Source organism: Diachasma alloeum, unplaced genomic scaffold (assembly GCF_001412515.2).
Source record: "Diachasma alloeum isolate Michigan unplaced genomic scaffold, Dall2.0 Dall_scaffold_00351, whole genome shotgun sequence".
Lineage (NCBI taxonomy): Eukaryota > Metazoa > Arthropoda > Insecta > Hymenoptera > Braconidae > Diachasma > Diachasma alloeum.
In genome coordinates this window covers 155,687-172,363 of record NW_021680490.1, presented here as the reverse complement: position 1 = coordinate 172,363, position 16,677 = coordinate 155,687, and the positions used below count along the sequence as shown (strand labels likewise).

Here is a 16,677-nt window from a genome sequence, read left to right as displayed (position 1 = left end):
AAAAGAGAAGAGAGTGATGCCAGGGAGAATTGGGTGGAGTGAATTCCGGTGGCTGAAGGAAGGGTTTACGTTGCGAAAATAGTGTGAGAGTATAATCCGAGGAGACAAACTTCACTGGCCGCAGAGAGTAGCCAGACTGCACAAGTTAGTTTTGAGTTTTGAATGGGAGGAATTATATAATCATTTGCCGTTCCTTTATTTCGGGGCAAAATGTTTCACGTGCGAAGAGGGAAATGGAGAGAGTCCTGAGATGCAGGGTTTTACGTGTGTAACATACGATTGTCGTAAATAAAATGTTTAAAATGTCGGGAGTTTCTCGTGTCAAATCCCGGACATTTTTATCCGGCGAGATTTCCCGGAGAAATGTCACAGAATTTCGTCATTGCAAAATGCGACTATTCTAGCGTTTTTTAAGTAAAATGTTTTGGTGATTAAATTATTGGGCAGTTGACTAATAATTTTTAGGATGGGGACATTGTATTCGATTTGGAAGGAAAACAATCAGGAGGGAGACGAGAATTTCCAAACTCACTTGAATTTTCAATCAAAACATTAATATTCAGTACCACATTGCGCATATTTTTTAATTAATTGAAAAATTAATCATACACTGTTAGAAATTTTCGTCTGAATTTTCCGCGCCAAATTCCGGAAATTTTTATCCTGTTCAACTTCCCCTGAAATTTCAGGAAATCTTGTCATTGGAAAATCAAATGTTCCATTGATTTTTTGTTCAAATGATGTGGAAATGAATAAAATACTTGATTTTTCAGGTCAATTATTCTGTGAAAATTCATAAAAATCAGGTAAATTCGTGGAAAAAATGAAAATTCAAATTATTTTGTTTCAGAATATTCTTGGTCCACTGAAAATTCAATCAAATTGTGAAAGTTCCATCTCACTGCCACTGAAAACTCATGAATTTTCGTGAATTCTTACTTAAAACGTGAAATTTCATAACCACTTTTTCCCTCAATTCGATTCAATATCCCTCTCATGAGATTTAATATCAATAGTAAATTTTCCTGATTTATGTTGATCTTTATGCAATAATTTGTCTTTCAATTTTTTACAGAATAATTTTTTACAGAAAAAAATTTTTCACTTCAATTTTCGGAAAGGGCCTTCATAAATTTATAACAAGTAAAATATTCAATGCAGTTTGAACGAATTTTATATTTGCAACTTCATAATTTCGTGAAACAATCCGTGGGAAGTATAAATTTCAGTGTAATTAATTCAGTTTAATTCCGGTAATTTAGTTTAATTCCGGAAAACTTGATGGGAAATCAGGAAAATTGAAAGAAATCTCTCCTTAATTCCAGATTCCTCTGAATTTTCAGGAAATTCCTTAAAAAATTCCTGGCATTCCAAGAATTTCAAAGGAATTCCCTGAAAATTCAGGGGAATTAGATAGTGAATATTTATTTTCGTTTGAAAATTCATGTAAATTGTGGAATTTCCATCTCCCCGTCGCTAAAAATAGGGACTTTACTCGAATTTTCCGAGAAACTGGAAATTTCCTTGACTTTTGTCCCCTTAAATCCAATTCAAGGTCTTTTTCCGGAAAACTCAGCCACATTTTTTAGACACTCCTCCGTGAAAATTGATGAAAAAAATTCCCAGAAGTGTACCAGAATCTCGCGAAAGATCTTCAACACTGAATGTCAATTTTTTCAGTGAAGTCATGGCAGATGATACATCGAAATGCGTTTTTGGTTCAGAAGGAGTTAGTCGGAGTGACGGTGAAAAATGATGAGAAACGCTGAGGCCAGATCGGTAATGCATTGAATAAATAAACTCGAACTCGGGGTGGATTTCCCGTTGGGTACTTCCACCCCCTTCCTCAAACCACCGCCGCTACTCTTGGTTGGAAGACTTTGAGCCATGCAATTCCATTGTACTCCCTAGGCAGGTAGGGGGAAAAGGACTAGGATGCGGAAAATGAGAAAGACGGGGATGGCAATGAGGGCAGGAGTGAGAGTGAGGTGAGGAGACACTGAAGCCGCGTACAACACGTGGGATTAGTGGGAGCAAATGTTGGCCGAGCTGCCACAATGGGTTCGTTAACGGGTACTAGCTAACCACGTCAGAAGGGAAACGCTAAACGAGGAACGAACAACATCCCATGATGTGCCTTTACACTTTATACTCACAGTGGTTTGAGGTCCAGTTTTCATTTTAGAATTCAAACTGTCTTTGGGGGGAGGGGGAAATGGCTATTTTACGCCCCCGCCCCCACCTGTGCTATTGCAATTTTGCATCAAAGAGGTGCGCAACAGCGTGGAAAATCCATCTTGCAATTTGGTACCCTCCTTGGGAAATCTCGGTCCAGACGTCTCTGAATTCGAAATTCAATAATTGAGAGAGTTCTTGGGTATCACTATAATAAACCCTGCTCACCTTAAAGTACATGGAGAGAAATTTTGGATAAAAATTACCTTACTGTTCTATAAAAGTGTATCAAGCGTCATCGTTTCTATCCCGAAGTCATTTCTAACCCGAAATTTAGTACAAATTAATATATGATGATCAAATTTTATTCTACGTTTGAGAAATTTTATACCGATAAAAATAAAAATTACCGTGCCGGTAGAGTAAAATTTACCAACCGTTCTAGAATTTTCGTTGTTATCTACATAAAAATTACTGGACTGGAAGGGTAAAATTTATTATGCGTCAGGATAAAAATTCTCTGACGTAGAATAAAATTTGATCATCATATATTAGTTTTTACTAAATTTCGGGATAGAAATGAAGAAACGATGACTCATGATACATTTTTATAGAACGGTAGGGTAATTTTTATCGAAAATTTCTCTCCGTGTAGCTCTACTCTTACGGTAAATTCAAAGATTATTGAAAACTGCAAAAAAATTGCAGAAAACTCGATCAGATTCGGAATTCTAATTTTTTTCTCAATTTAATTATCATTTCGGTTTTTCAAAAATGAGAAATGTTTAAAAATTAGGATTTAACCCAGTGTCTTATGTGAAAATCAACATTTCCGTTGTAATCAAAGATTAAAATCTGAATTTTTTTCATTAGATTTGAAAAAAATCAAGATTTTTTTTGACACCTCATAAAAAAAATCCACCGTTTTGCAAATAAGTTTTATTATTTATTTATAAGAGGAAAATGTTTGAAAAAATATCAATATTTTGCGAAATTTAATTTAAATAATACTGACTGGGTATGAATTTTTTCAAATTTTTTCCATGCAATTTAGTTGAAATATTTAAAAACTGCAAATATCCAAAAGTACAGCATAGCCCGGCCGAAGGGTAGAGGTACTTTAAATTTATGATTATTTACAAAAGAAGATCGTAATCTTCAGAAATTGAAAGTTCAATCCTCCTAAAAAGTAATTCCTTCTATTTCCCTGAGACCTTTCCACCGTTACACGTCCAAAGTTCAACTAAAATCTCACAAAAGGTCAGGTAACCTAGGGTCAAACGGGGTCAGCCCCTCGGAGCTTCAGTTAAAGTTCAATTTTTTTCCGAAAAAATTCCCTCACACAGATCTCCTCCGATCTAATTATCAAAATACCAATAAAATAACTCATGACATCCTTAAACCCACCTTTCCACAAATTTTTCAACCTAACGCAAGTGAAAATCGATGTCGCTGTCGTTCATGAATTTAATTAAGTCACTCAAGTGGCCCTCAAATAATTGAAAAGCTCACCCGGATATTTTCCTGGGATAAAAGAACGGATGTCACTGGTATGAGCTACACTTGAATAAAAAAAGAAATCTCACGCAAAGAGAGTTTCATAATATTCTATATGAAGAGACGCTTTTCCGTGCAGCTTTTCCACATCCACTAACACACTGATGTACTGTGGATGGGCGGGTGGGTGGTTTTCAGCTCTCACCTTGCACGACTATTTTTTCGAGTTGTACAAGTGGCTTTGTGAGGAAAGAATAGTCGGTAGGTATAAGTGCTTCTGTTGAAATATGGGTTACCGAGTTAAGGGGGTTGGCACGCTTCCCTTTAATGATACGTCCACAGTGGTTTGCCCTAGTGATCCTCATCCACGGAAAAGAGCTTTTCCGCCCTTTCACCAGAGGTCTTGATTATTCGTCTTTTCAACATTCAATATCACAATTTTTGAATAAACGCTGATTTACATGGCACATCTGCATGAAGCGTTCTTCATAAATTCAGGGGAGTTATTTCTTCGGTTATAGAGTTTAATGGATCCTCAAGGAAAATTTATGGAGGCTAGAAAATGCCGGGGTTGTTTAGATCTTTAACAACTCTCGCTGCTCGTGGCTCTTTTAATGGATGCAGTTAAGATCATTTCATTATTGTTTTTGAAGGATTTCCATGAACCATTTTTACTTGTTACACTGGTGAAAATTTTTCTCATGAGAAAAATGCACATTTAAGTTCCAATGAAATTTCTCGGAATTTCATGATTGAACAGCTGGTTCTGCCAGTTGTTCGGCCAATCTATATAAAACCCATGAAACACCTATACGTTGCATGGTTAGAATCTCTCTATATTATAAGAATCCAAATCGACTTCTGGTGATAAAAATTTGATACTCGAAATTAAGATTCAAAAAATAAGGGCGATAAGGGTCAAAATAATGATTAGGTAATAATATGATAAGGGTCATAAGGGTCAAAATAAGGGTTACGAGGGTAACAATAAGGGCCACAAAGGTCAGAATCAGGGTCATAAGGATGAGAATAAGGGTCGTGAGGGTCAGAATAAGGGTCAAATGGGTGAGATTAAGGGTCACACAGGTCAGAATAATCATATGGGATCATATGGGAGTCATAGGGGGGTTAGCGAGCGGAGCGAGCAGGGGGCATAGCCCCCTTAGTATTTCATAATTTACGCAGCCTCAGAACAAAAAATTGATGTTTAAAATATGGTATTCGAAATTAAGATTCCAAAATGAAGAGTCACGAGGGTCAAAATAATGATTATGAGGATCAGAATGAGGATCATAAAGGTCAAAATAAGAGTTACGAGGGTCAGAATCAGGGTCAAAAGGATCAGACCCGGGACGCGAGGGTCACGAGTGCCAGATTAAGGGTCGTGAGGGTAAGATTAAGGGTCACAAAGGATCGTAAGGGTCAAAATAAGGGTCACAAAGGTCAGAATCAGGGTCATAAGGATCAGAATAATGGCCACGAAGGTCAAATTAAGGGTCATATGGGTGAGATTACGGGTCACAAGGGTCAGAATAAGGATTACGATGGGTTATATGGCGATTGGCGAGCGGAGCGAGCAGAGAGCGCAGCCCCCTAGTATTTCCTAATTTACATAGCCTTAGAAAAAAAAAATTCAAATCAAGGCACATTGGTTCCTTGCACCCTTTCTCAACACGTTTCTCCGAAAAGGTCTTAAAAGAAGAGGACAAAAGTCTTAATTGACATCCGCGAATCCTAATTAACGGCACAATACACGAAACCATCCCCTCAAATTGATTAATATTCTAAAGCCGTACCGTTAATGCACCAGTACCAGAATCAACACCAGCCCGCCGCCCAAAAAGAAACAACAAAGCCTCGAGTAAACTTGTCTTCACCCCTCCCCCACCCCGAGATTGCCACCAATGCCCCAGCATTCACGAGTATCCTGTCGGACAACACCCGGCGAAATGGAGAAACGAGTTTTATCGGTGTTGCTAGTACACACCGATACACAGCTTAAACCCCTATTGGAGCGACAATCGGAAAACACTTATTCGGCTTGAAACTCGGTCGAGAGTTATCGTTGCGCGTTTGTCAGCACTGCGCACACCTAAACTAAGTCCAGTCCACTCCATTCAGTTGAATTGCTAAAGATCAGTTTCACTAGCCAGTCAAAATATCCAGGATATAACTCTGAGCAGATTCACTGAAAATAAATTCCGTCCGCATGTGGGATATGCTCTTTTGATAAGCAGCGGTGCTCAGCCCCACTCCCTCATCCGCCAGAGGTACGTAAATCGCGGTCGGAATTTTTCATATATCTCTCCCATATAAACTGGATAAAAATCGTGAAACTAGAAATTTTTCCAATATCTCCCGTGTTGGTATGTTTGAGGAATAACCAGTGAATCCAGAAGGTGTATTACGATATACTATTGGACAGATCAGGGATAGAATCGTACCAGATCGTGTACGAATAGAAACATTTCATTTTTCTTCTGCCTTTTATCATGGATTCGAGATATACTCGGTGTGCAGCTGACGATAACGCTTGTAACAGGGTCATCAAACGCTTGAGTGATTCTGCTGAAAGACGAAATCATCGTCAAAGAGATCAAATAACCCCCAGACACACCCACTTGAATGGAAGGCCTGGGTTCGTCACCTCTCGGGAGAGGAAACCTAGACTCCAATTTACATCATTGCACTTGGCAGCCTGGTTCCTCGCTAGTTTTTTCATTCCATGTGTTTGCATTATTTTCTTTTTGCAGCTCAATTTTGAGGTATTTCGGGATGAATGAGTATCAAACGGTGTTCATCTGGAGGAATCGGGGTAAGGGGTAGAGAGGAAGGTGCACTGAGAAAAAAACGAACAAGTTTTCAAACAAATGTTGTTTGAGCCAACAAAATTGTTAGTTGAAAATCACCAAAAAAATAATTGTTTGGTTCGAATAACGGCGGTGGCTGCAAGGAGAGAAATTTTGGAACAAATTGCAATCCACCGGCTGTGAAAAATTCTAGTGCTGTTAAGGTAAAATTTCTTGGTATTTCTGGTAAAATTTCTGGGGATTTCTGTGAAATTTTCATAGAAAAACTGGGGAAAATTCACGTTTTCCCCAACAAAATTTCTAGTGACCGGCCGTCACTTTGCGCCTCTTTTCCCGTGCTAGCACTAGAATTTTTCTAAAAAAATTCTCTCCGTGTGTGTGGTTGGAGATGGGATTGGGTCGCGGGAGACCCGGGTTCGATTCCCGCCTTGGGGGGGGGGGGNGGGGGGGGGGGGGGGGGGGGGCAAAATTTGTGACACTCTAAATCTCACGGTTTCATTACTGAGCGGGAGTCTCGCTAGAGACGATCGTACCCGGGCACACTGATAGACTGATTCATTTATTCCAACCGAGATTCGTTAACTATTAACAAATGGTAGGGATGAATATGACCAAATGAATATTCGTTAATAGTTAAAAAATGGTTCACTTGAAAAGCGAATATCGAATCAAACAAGGCTCCTCAAATGTGCATTTGTTAATTATTAACGAATGAACATTTGGTGAGACCGAAAAGACCCTCGTCTCCAACCAAATCCATTCGTTAACAATAAATAATCCTTTCCATCACTGCAGATTTTTCCCTCAAAATGAGGTTTTCCCAAATGACAAAAATTTTCCCATCTCTTTTAGATTCCGAGATATTCGTCAAAAACTGGCCAATAGTCAAAAATGACTCAACCCGGTTTAGGGCTTCGCTACTGAATTAAAATTGTTTCAATTTTTTAGACACGAATCAAGTCACAAAATCCCTACGTAACTAGGGACAGCTCGTTTTCTTTAAATTCCAAGGTATTTCGAAATGAATGACTCTCGAAGGGTGTTCATCCGGACGAATCGGGCAGAGCGATAGACGTGAGGATAGATGGTCTTGTAGGATAGTAAAAGCACTGGGGCGACCGTATACGATACCACAGCTGTTGAAGAATAAATTGTTCCGGAAATTTGTTCGATCCCCGAGCGCCTGAACCACAGACTCCGGTCGCTAAGATTGTTCCTTTGACGCTGTAATATCGGAGCGACTGACCACACGTATGAAAAAAGGAGCGTGATCGTCTCGTCTGAGTAGTCATCACCAGGGAAAATGTGAAATGAAAAGCTTTGTGAATAGTTGGAGGAGAAAAAGAGAATAAAATCTTGGAGAAGTGAGTTGTGAAATGAAAAGAGAGATGAGAAACACTTCTTCATTAAATATAAAAAATAGGGAGGTATGAAAGAAATATGGAAGGGGGTGGAGACCAAAACGAACGCTGAGAATGGCGAATACAATGGCGAAGAACGAGCTTAGAAATGGCCGCTTTCGTGCTGAAATAATCGAGTTTATTCTCCCAGCACCTTTGTAAAGCTCGCTCACTCTCTTCACAGGCTGCTCGTGAAAATGGCAACGGATGTGCACCTCCTCTGCACTTTCAAGTACTCCTCAAGTGTACCCTGAAGTGAATCTGAACAGTGTTTGTCTATATACCCAAAAAGTTTTCCCGGAAATAGGGTTTTAGAAGCAAGTAGATACAAACTTGGTTTTGAGCAACTTATGAAGAGTGATATTTCAAAGTGTTAATAAAAGCGGTGATAGCAGCGCTGAATCAGCCATTGAGCTGAACCGAACGATTATTTTTTCTTTCGTCAAGTGGGTCACGGAGAGGAAAAACAGGGGGAAATTCTAGGAATTATTTTTTATTATTATAGGGAAAACAGGGAATTTGACACTGTTAGGAATTTTTTGGTGCAGTGACATCTAATTGGATTTAGGAGGGAATAGAATCACGAGATTTCAGAATTCGCTGAAAATTTGATGCAATTCCAAACTTTTAAGTTGCAGGTAGAAAAGAATTTCAAAACTAACTTGAGTTTTCAATCGAAACATAAATATTCGGTACTAAATTACACCGAATTTTTCAGATTTCTATTCATTTTCGTCGGATAATTGAATTGGAATTTACATTTTCCATTGATTTACCATTAAATTTTGAATTTTCAACGATCAAATTGAATCGGAATGCAATTTCAGTGGAACTATCATGGAATACAAATATAGAATACGTGTACCGAAAATTTGAGGCGGAAATTCTTGACAGTATAAGCAGTGTCAAAAGTTTTGGATGAAATTTCAGGTGTATTTCTTGGATGTTTTTATCCCATTATATTTACACTGAAATTGTCATTACATATTCAATGAATGAAAATGTAAATTCCAATTCAATTATCCCATGAAAATTTCGAAAAACAAGGAACATTGAAAATTTAGCGTATCTTGGTATTGAATGTTCATGTTTTGCTTGAAAACTAAAGTAAGTCGGGGGCTTCTCAGAAATTTTCATCAAGTGACAGTTCCACTAAAATTCCAAACTATGTCGCCATTCAAAAATCACAATTTGCTGAAGAAATCACTGGAATTTTTATGTTTGTATTTAATTATTGCATGGAAATTTATAGAAATCAAGAAAATGAAGAGAAATATATTCTCGAATTTTTAATTAACTCAAAATTCTGTGTGAATTGGTATGGAATATGCACGTTTTGATTGGAAATTCAAGTAAGTTGATGAATTGTCGTCTTCTTGCTGTTAAAAAATTCAGAATTCCATTAAACTTTGAGTCGAATTGAAAATTTCATAGTTTTGTTCTCCCCCCCCCCCGTTCACCAAATCAATTTCAATGTCAAATTCAATGAAAATGTGGGAATTGTCGTCTTCCTGGCATTGAAAAATTTCGAATTTCATTGAATTTTCAGTCCAATTGAAAAATTCATTGTTTTATTCTCTTTCCCCCTCCCCCAAATGAAATTTAGTATCAAATTCATATTGAATTTGGGAAGTTTGGGAATTGTCGTCTTGCTGCTGTTAAAAAATTCAGAATTCCATACAATTTTCTATCGAATTCAAAATTTCATCGTTCCCCCCCCCCTTCCACCAAATCAATTTTAATGTCTAATTCAATATAATGTAGTAACGAAAATTTTAGGTGTCTCGATCGTGGGGAATTACGTGTTCAGTTTAGTTATAGATAGTCTAGACGTTGGGGAACTACACGAGGGTAGTTACATTGTAAAGTATTTCAGACGTTAAGGAAAATATTTTATTAAGGTAGGATTAAGTCTAGACGTAGAGTTTTATAGTTTTATTACGGTAACGCCGTAGTACCCTTATTGATGACGCACGACCCCCTAGCTGACCCACGCTGCCACGTTTCGGGAAAACTTCCAAATATGGAAATGGCGAGTAAGGCCCAGAAAGTGCGTAGTAGTGGGGGAAGGACGCTAGGAGGGACGAAGGAGTGCATTTAAGGGATGAGGGTACAACGAGGAGGGCAGTTCATTGGCGGGAACGATTAGACGCATATTGAAGTCGAAGAAGTAGACGAAGTCCTCATCAGAGGCATTAGACGATTTAGCCGTTTTTCTTGAAGTGTTCGTAAAATAATAATTGTAAATAAAATATTTCGATTAAAGTGTTTAGATTTATCCAGCTGTTTTATCTTTTAAAAAATATACCCACAATAAATTCGAAAATTGTCGTCCTCCTATNCCATAAAATTCACAATTATCTCAACTTATTCACCTCAATTAACACTCCAGTCCACAGCACCAGAATCTTCCCGAAGTTTCCTCAAAAAAAAATCCCCGCCTTACCTCTCCGCAGTGACAATTCTCAAGAAGAACAGAATGAACAAAAAGCTGATCATTTATCCCACCGAGCACCTGATGTACGTCAAACGTTCATATCGATGGGCTAGCCATCAAACAGCGTAAACCATTCGCCCGTAGCACCCCCCCGGGCATACCGAGGTAGATTATCGCGAAGTTTACATCTCCCCGAGTTCTGAAACGTGAATGAGTCGCTGGCATTCCCCGGCGAATTCAACTTTCAATTTATGCTTCTATTCCATTTTTCGACGACAACTGGCTGCATGAGTCCTACTCAACCGCAAGCCCGATATTTTTACATCCACCCTGGCACCGCCGGAAATGCACTTCGAGCCAGTGCCCCGAGGAAATTCAACGCTAAAAAAGTGCTTCTTCATCTCAACTCCATTTCTTATTTCAATTGAATTTACTTGTAAGCCTGATTTGACCCTCTGTCTGGTGCAATTTCATGGGATTTCCTTGATAAGTCCGTGTCTTGATTGTAAACAATTCCGTTGTGTCGCATAGATGTCACAGTTGGGGATTTTGTTATTGACAGGTTTTACCACGTAATTGCTGTTTCTTCCGCCGAGGATTACAACTCACTGACTCGAAAGGATTCATCATCAATATTTGTCGATAACTAATTGTAAGACTCCCGAAGGTTCGTTAGACAATTCTGCAGGAACGTTCCAATGAGCGGCATGCGCAAGTGAGTTTAGTTGGAAATTTTCAATGAATATTCGCCGGTGGTTACACACACTACCAACTTCCATCCTTCCCACCTCCCCCCTTCCGCCGTCGTTCTCAATGCAGTCTCTTTCCACAATTCCTCAACGTATTTGCATGTTAATTTACACGCGGGTATACCGCATTGCAACGAATGGGTGAAAGAAAAATAATCACGCGAAATTCTCTCTTCGTCGATGCTAATCAATTTAATCGGGCTTTACCCGAGTAATATGCATTATACTAACCACATTATGTACCGCGACCCAATTAGCTAATTTCTTAAATTGCCAAACAAGGGTAATGGAGAGTCATTAATCCACCGAATACAACAGCTAAAACTTCACCTCAATTCAATTCCATCCGACGAAGTTGCAGTCACACAGGGAGACAAATTTCATAAAAATTGGAAGAATTGTTTTTGGAAGTTATTCGAGGAATTCTTTTGATACACGTTGTTTCAAATTTTTATCACATTTTATTTTCGCTGAATTTTCAAGGCATTTAGTCAATGAATATTGAGAATTTCATGGAGAAATCAATGCGATCTGTTAATATCAGATCAATTATTCTATGAAAATTAATAGAAATCAGCAAAATTTCGGTGAATGTATTCTTGAATTTATGATTAATTGAAAATTGAATTATTCAGTGTAATTCCACTGAATATTCATGATGTTTTCATGATTATTTCAAAAGTTTTCATGAAAAAATTGTGAGTTGGAACGTAATTTTTATCACGCCCCATCTATTTTTTTATAGAATCATAGAATTCAATAGAATGTCCAGCATTAAAAAATAATATTAATTTTCTACTTTACACTTTTTCTCGATTTTCCACGCGGAGAGAAGTTCTCTGGAAAAATTCTAGTACAGTGAAAATTTTATTGAAATTTTCAGTAATAATACAAGTTTAAAAATCCCCAGCGCTTGCGTGAGGACCTGACATACTGTGCTCTGATTGGTCGAAATCCGATTGGGAAAAATAATCACCAAAATCCCCTGAAATTTTTACAGAAATCCCATCGAAATTTCGTCTTACCAATACTACAATTGTTCACAGCCGGTGGATCGGGATTTTTTCCAATACGAGCACTAGAATTTTTCTACAGAATGTCTCTCCATGCATAAAAATACCCGAAGTAAGCATACCGCCACACAATTGCATAAGTTATCACGTAATTTCTCCAGGATGTTCTTCTCCGTGCAATTTCAATAAAATTTCACTTCCCATACGTACGCACCACAACCCCTATATCCAGGGAAATCGTTAAAAAATGTCGTGGAACGTAAATTCCCTCGGGATAAACGCATAAAAACTAAGTTATAATACTGGGAAAAGTAGAGACGAAGATTTTTCATAGACTCTGTTATTTTTTACGATGTCAACTGCCAACAGCACAGCATCCCTCCAGAATTCCTAATGCCTCCACTCGCAGCCTTATAACATTGAAACTCGGGCGAGTTCCCGTGAAAAATCATAGCAACGATCAGTCTTCAGCGTAAGAACCTCGTCCACAATCTCAATGTAAAAATTTCAAAACATGAAAATAGTTTTAAACCTTTGAAATTCCATTAACTTTATGACAGAGTAAGTCATTCCATTTTCAAGCTGGAGTTATTTAAACACATAAAGTTATTTATGTGTGGGTGAGAGCTTATGAAATATTTATGGACCAAATGGATTGAATTAATTTGAGATTATTTGCAAATGGAATTTCCACTCATGCCTTCGTGAGTACACTCGTGGAGAGAGCCTCTTTTCTGAAACCCCCAACTGAAATCCCCAACCTTCTCCCACCCCTCAAATTTTCCGCAGCATATTAAACAGCCCTCTGGCCGGGACATATGGACTGATACTGGATACTAAAAGGAATTCTCTAGTGAGCGAAACTCCGATACTCAGGGAGAAAAAAGTTGAAAAGGGAAAAATTACCGAACAAGTCGGGTAATCGTGGAGCGAACTCGATTTTCAGTACTTTTTCACTCTACATCGGGGAAAAGTGCGAGACGAATAGTGAATTTTCCTCTGTTGGCTCGGGAAAATTTACTAAACGTGAGGGTAATTTGTGCCGGATAAACTGTCAAATTTATTCTGCACTCGACACTGCTAGAAAAAAGATGAAATTTCATGGGCTACTGACAACTGATTTTCAGGACAGTGACACTGAATGTGATTTAAAGTAGCATTATTTAATGTGCATTTAAAGTAGTATTATTCAACTAAATTGCATGGAAAAAATTTGAAAAAAATCATACCCAGTCAGTATTATCTAAATTAAATTTCGCAAAATATTTGTATTTTTTCAAACATTTCCCTCTTATAGATAAGTAATAAAACTTGTTTGCAAAATGGTGGATTATTTTTTGTGAGGTGCCAAAAAAATTCTTGATTTTTTCACATCTAATGAAAAAAAACAGATTTTAATCTTTGATTACAGTGGAAATGTTAATTTCACACAAGAAACTGGGTTAAATCCTGATTTTTAAACATTTCTTCTTTGAAAAACCAAAACGATAATTAAATTAAGAAAAAAAAAATTAGAATTCCGAATCTGATCGAGTTTTCTGCAATTTTTTTGCAGTTTTTACTCCAAATTAAACACATTATTCAACAACGACTCTTTACGTGATCACCTCCCATTGGCCTCTGAATTTTTCCTGTAGCATATAAAAGAGCCTTCTGTTGGAGACATACAAACTGATACTGGATACTAAAAGGAATTCTCTGGTGCACGTAACTCTGACATACGGTTTTTGGAGTTTAGTAAAGAGTCAGGGGGATGAGAGTTTATTGTAAAGTTTGTCAGGGCAACCACTAGACGGCGACATCTGCTCGTAACGTTATCAGTGCAATCTGGGCTTTGGACTTGACTTTTCATCCGTCGCTAAACTACCCCCAAACTATTGGACTTGTTAAGCCACCGAGAGAGGAGGAGTCTCACTATCACGCTTGTTACCCAGCCTTGTATTTGTGTTAAATCCACTGCATCAACAAAGTTTTATCGCTGGGAGAAGAAAGCTGGATAATCATTTGCACTTGAGGAGGAGATTAAATTAAGTAGATCCTAAAATTAAACTACGCTGTTGATTAACTAATTCAGTTGGGGCAAAGAAAGCGGAGCTTTACGACGGGTAGTAAAGCAGTTTTATAAAGTTACTCGTCTGCTAAAGTAGTAGCTGGTTAATGAAAATTTGATTTTGCGCGTTGGGTACAGTCTCAGGAGGTTTACCGAAGGGCAATCGTGTTATCAAACGTTGCGAATTGTCCCGGTAATCTTATCAGCGGGTACAGTAGACTCCCTCGTGCTCTTATCACCAGAATTTTCATCCCTCCTGCCGTACCGACTGCTGCACCCCGGACTGCAGCGCCGCCTGGAACGATCCAGTGCGCATGCGCGAACTGTTTCGATCGAAAAAGTGAGCGTAGGGTAGAAAATATTTTCTCATTTTGCGTCCTTATTCAGTGCGAGGGGTAGCAGTGGCTAAGGAGACATTGATCACTCGACGTAATGAAAATTCTTCGCATTCCGCCTTCCCGGGAGATTATAAAAACTTTCATTTGGAATAATTTTCTATCTCCATTCGAGATGCAGAGAGTAATGAAAAAAATTGTGAGTGGAAAAGTTGATCCTCTCGTGGAATTGAGAATGTCATAAGATATTCATCAGTTTTAGATATCCGAGGGAAATCATTCTTCTCTGGTCATTGAGAAGTCAGGGCTTTTCAAGGCGCTGAGTTAAGTGCTCATCATTTATGAATATTTAAATCTCAAAGGACAAAATTCCAGAATTTGATGGAAAAATTGATCACAAGTTTCCGACTCAATTCAAAATAGTTTATCAAATAATAGATTTCAACTCTCAACGGTATTACAATCCAATGAATAACTGACCACAGAGGTTCTACATCTCGATTCCCCAGTGATATTATTTTTAAAAAATGAGGTAGAGAAATAAATGACTATTATCTAGGTGATCCCATTGGAATAAGCTCGCAAGCTATGTGAAACGCTCGAGGCGAGTGCTCTATCGATCGTTTTCCACCAGTGTTTGGTGCTATGGAGCGAGAAAGAGAAAGTGGCTAGCTGGTCTAGATTGCCTCGTGTGCAATTCCAATTGTTGGATAGCTATTCTTCACCTCACTTGCACCGTTAATAAAGTGGGGAAAATCATTTTCTACGTAACAATTAAAACAATCAGAAGGGGCTAGTACGTTTTTATGAGTCTGGGGATGTTATTAAATTCAATAATTAGTGGGTGGTATATGGGGCGCAACGTATGCCGAGAAAATCGCTTTATGAAAGTCGGGCATTTAAAAAAGAGAATAGACTTCATCGCTCGTTTTACACTGAATAGAGCTGCATTAATTATAGGATCCGATTTCACTCCAGAAGCTAAATCCCGCTCGAATGTCGACAAATGCTCTGGAATTTATATGTATCATTGGCGAAATTATCAAAGACCAAATTACATAAACCAATTCATGAACGGAATCCCATTTTGTCCTCAAATGTATGCATTTGGCGCTTGTGTTTCACTGATTCAAATTGCATTAATTTACGTGCATTATCGGTGTAAATGACATCCCAAAAATAATCAGTTGTAAGCACTCACCTTTAGTTGATGCTGCGGTCTTCTGAGTGCCCCTTGATCCCTCCGGCTTCCCAGCCTATCAGCCTCAGCCTCTAGTCCCTCCATCGAGGATTCAGCTTCACTCAGCCAGGCTAAAAACTTGTCCAATGAGCGATCGAAATTGTGAAGTGAATTCATCGCTGAGTGCAACAGCTTTCCACGGTTTATGATGCTGAAAAGCAATTGGGTCATGCATTTTATACGTTATTCATGGGAAAATGTATGAAATACGCTCTTCAGAGTGTCCCCCGAACTGTTTTCTATCAGAATTATTTTCCCTTTCAGAGAGTAAACAGGAAGATATTCAACCTTTTTATAAAATAGATTTGTACAAAGGTTAAAGATCTCTGAAATTGCACGGCCGATTGCGCTCATCCAAATATCAGCCTTTGGTATTATAAGAGCTAGGATCTTATTAAATTTCAAGTTGCTATCTTAATTTTTTCTCAAGTTATCGTGCGTAGGAGAATGAAAAAAAATAAGAAACGAAAGAACGGCAATATTTCGAAAATTTTGGATGGATGGGGATGGATATTTTGATTCATCCAGATAGAAGCCGTCGAGACGAGTATTTTCAAAAACGAAAACATCGAATCCGTTGAGTAGTTTATCAGATATTCAACGGAATATATTTACACAAAAGGTTGCATATCTCAGGAACCGCTTGGCCGATTGCGCTCATCCAAAATATTAGCCTTTGGCATTATTAGAGCTAGGATCATACCAAATTTCAACTTGCTATCTCCATTTGATCTCAAGTTATCGTGAGTAAAAGATTGTTCATGAACAAGAGCAATATCTCCAAACTTTGTAATAAAGGATATATATATATATATATATATATATATATATATATATATATATATATTTGATACAGATAGAGGCCTTCGAGACGAGTATTTCGAAAAAAAAATGGAACTCAGTGCAGTAGTTTTTGAAGAATAACAGCTACAATGAGCCAAAATTTCAGATTTTTATCTACAAATTTCACC

General features: G+C 38.0%; 1 protein-coding gene across 1 annotated transcript in view; it reads right to left on the bottom strand.

The window, feature by feature from the left end:
- The window catches only part of LOC107040970 (dystrophin, isoforms A/C/F/G/H), a 332,601-nt gene that overhangs the window by 187,858 nt on the left and 128,066 nt on the right, over nt 1-16,677 (bottom strand). Inside the window, exon 26 of the mRNA XM_015261308.1 lies at nt 15,668-15,857. Within this exon, the coding sequence (XP_015116794.1) occupies nt 15,668-15,857 (190 nt within the window). The remainder of the gene's footprint in view (nt 1-15,667; nt 15,858-16,677) is intronic.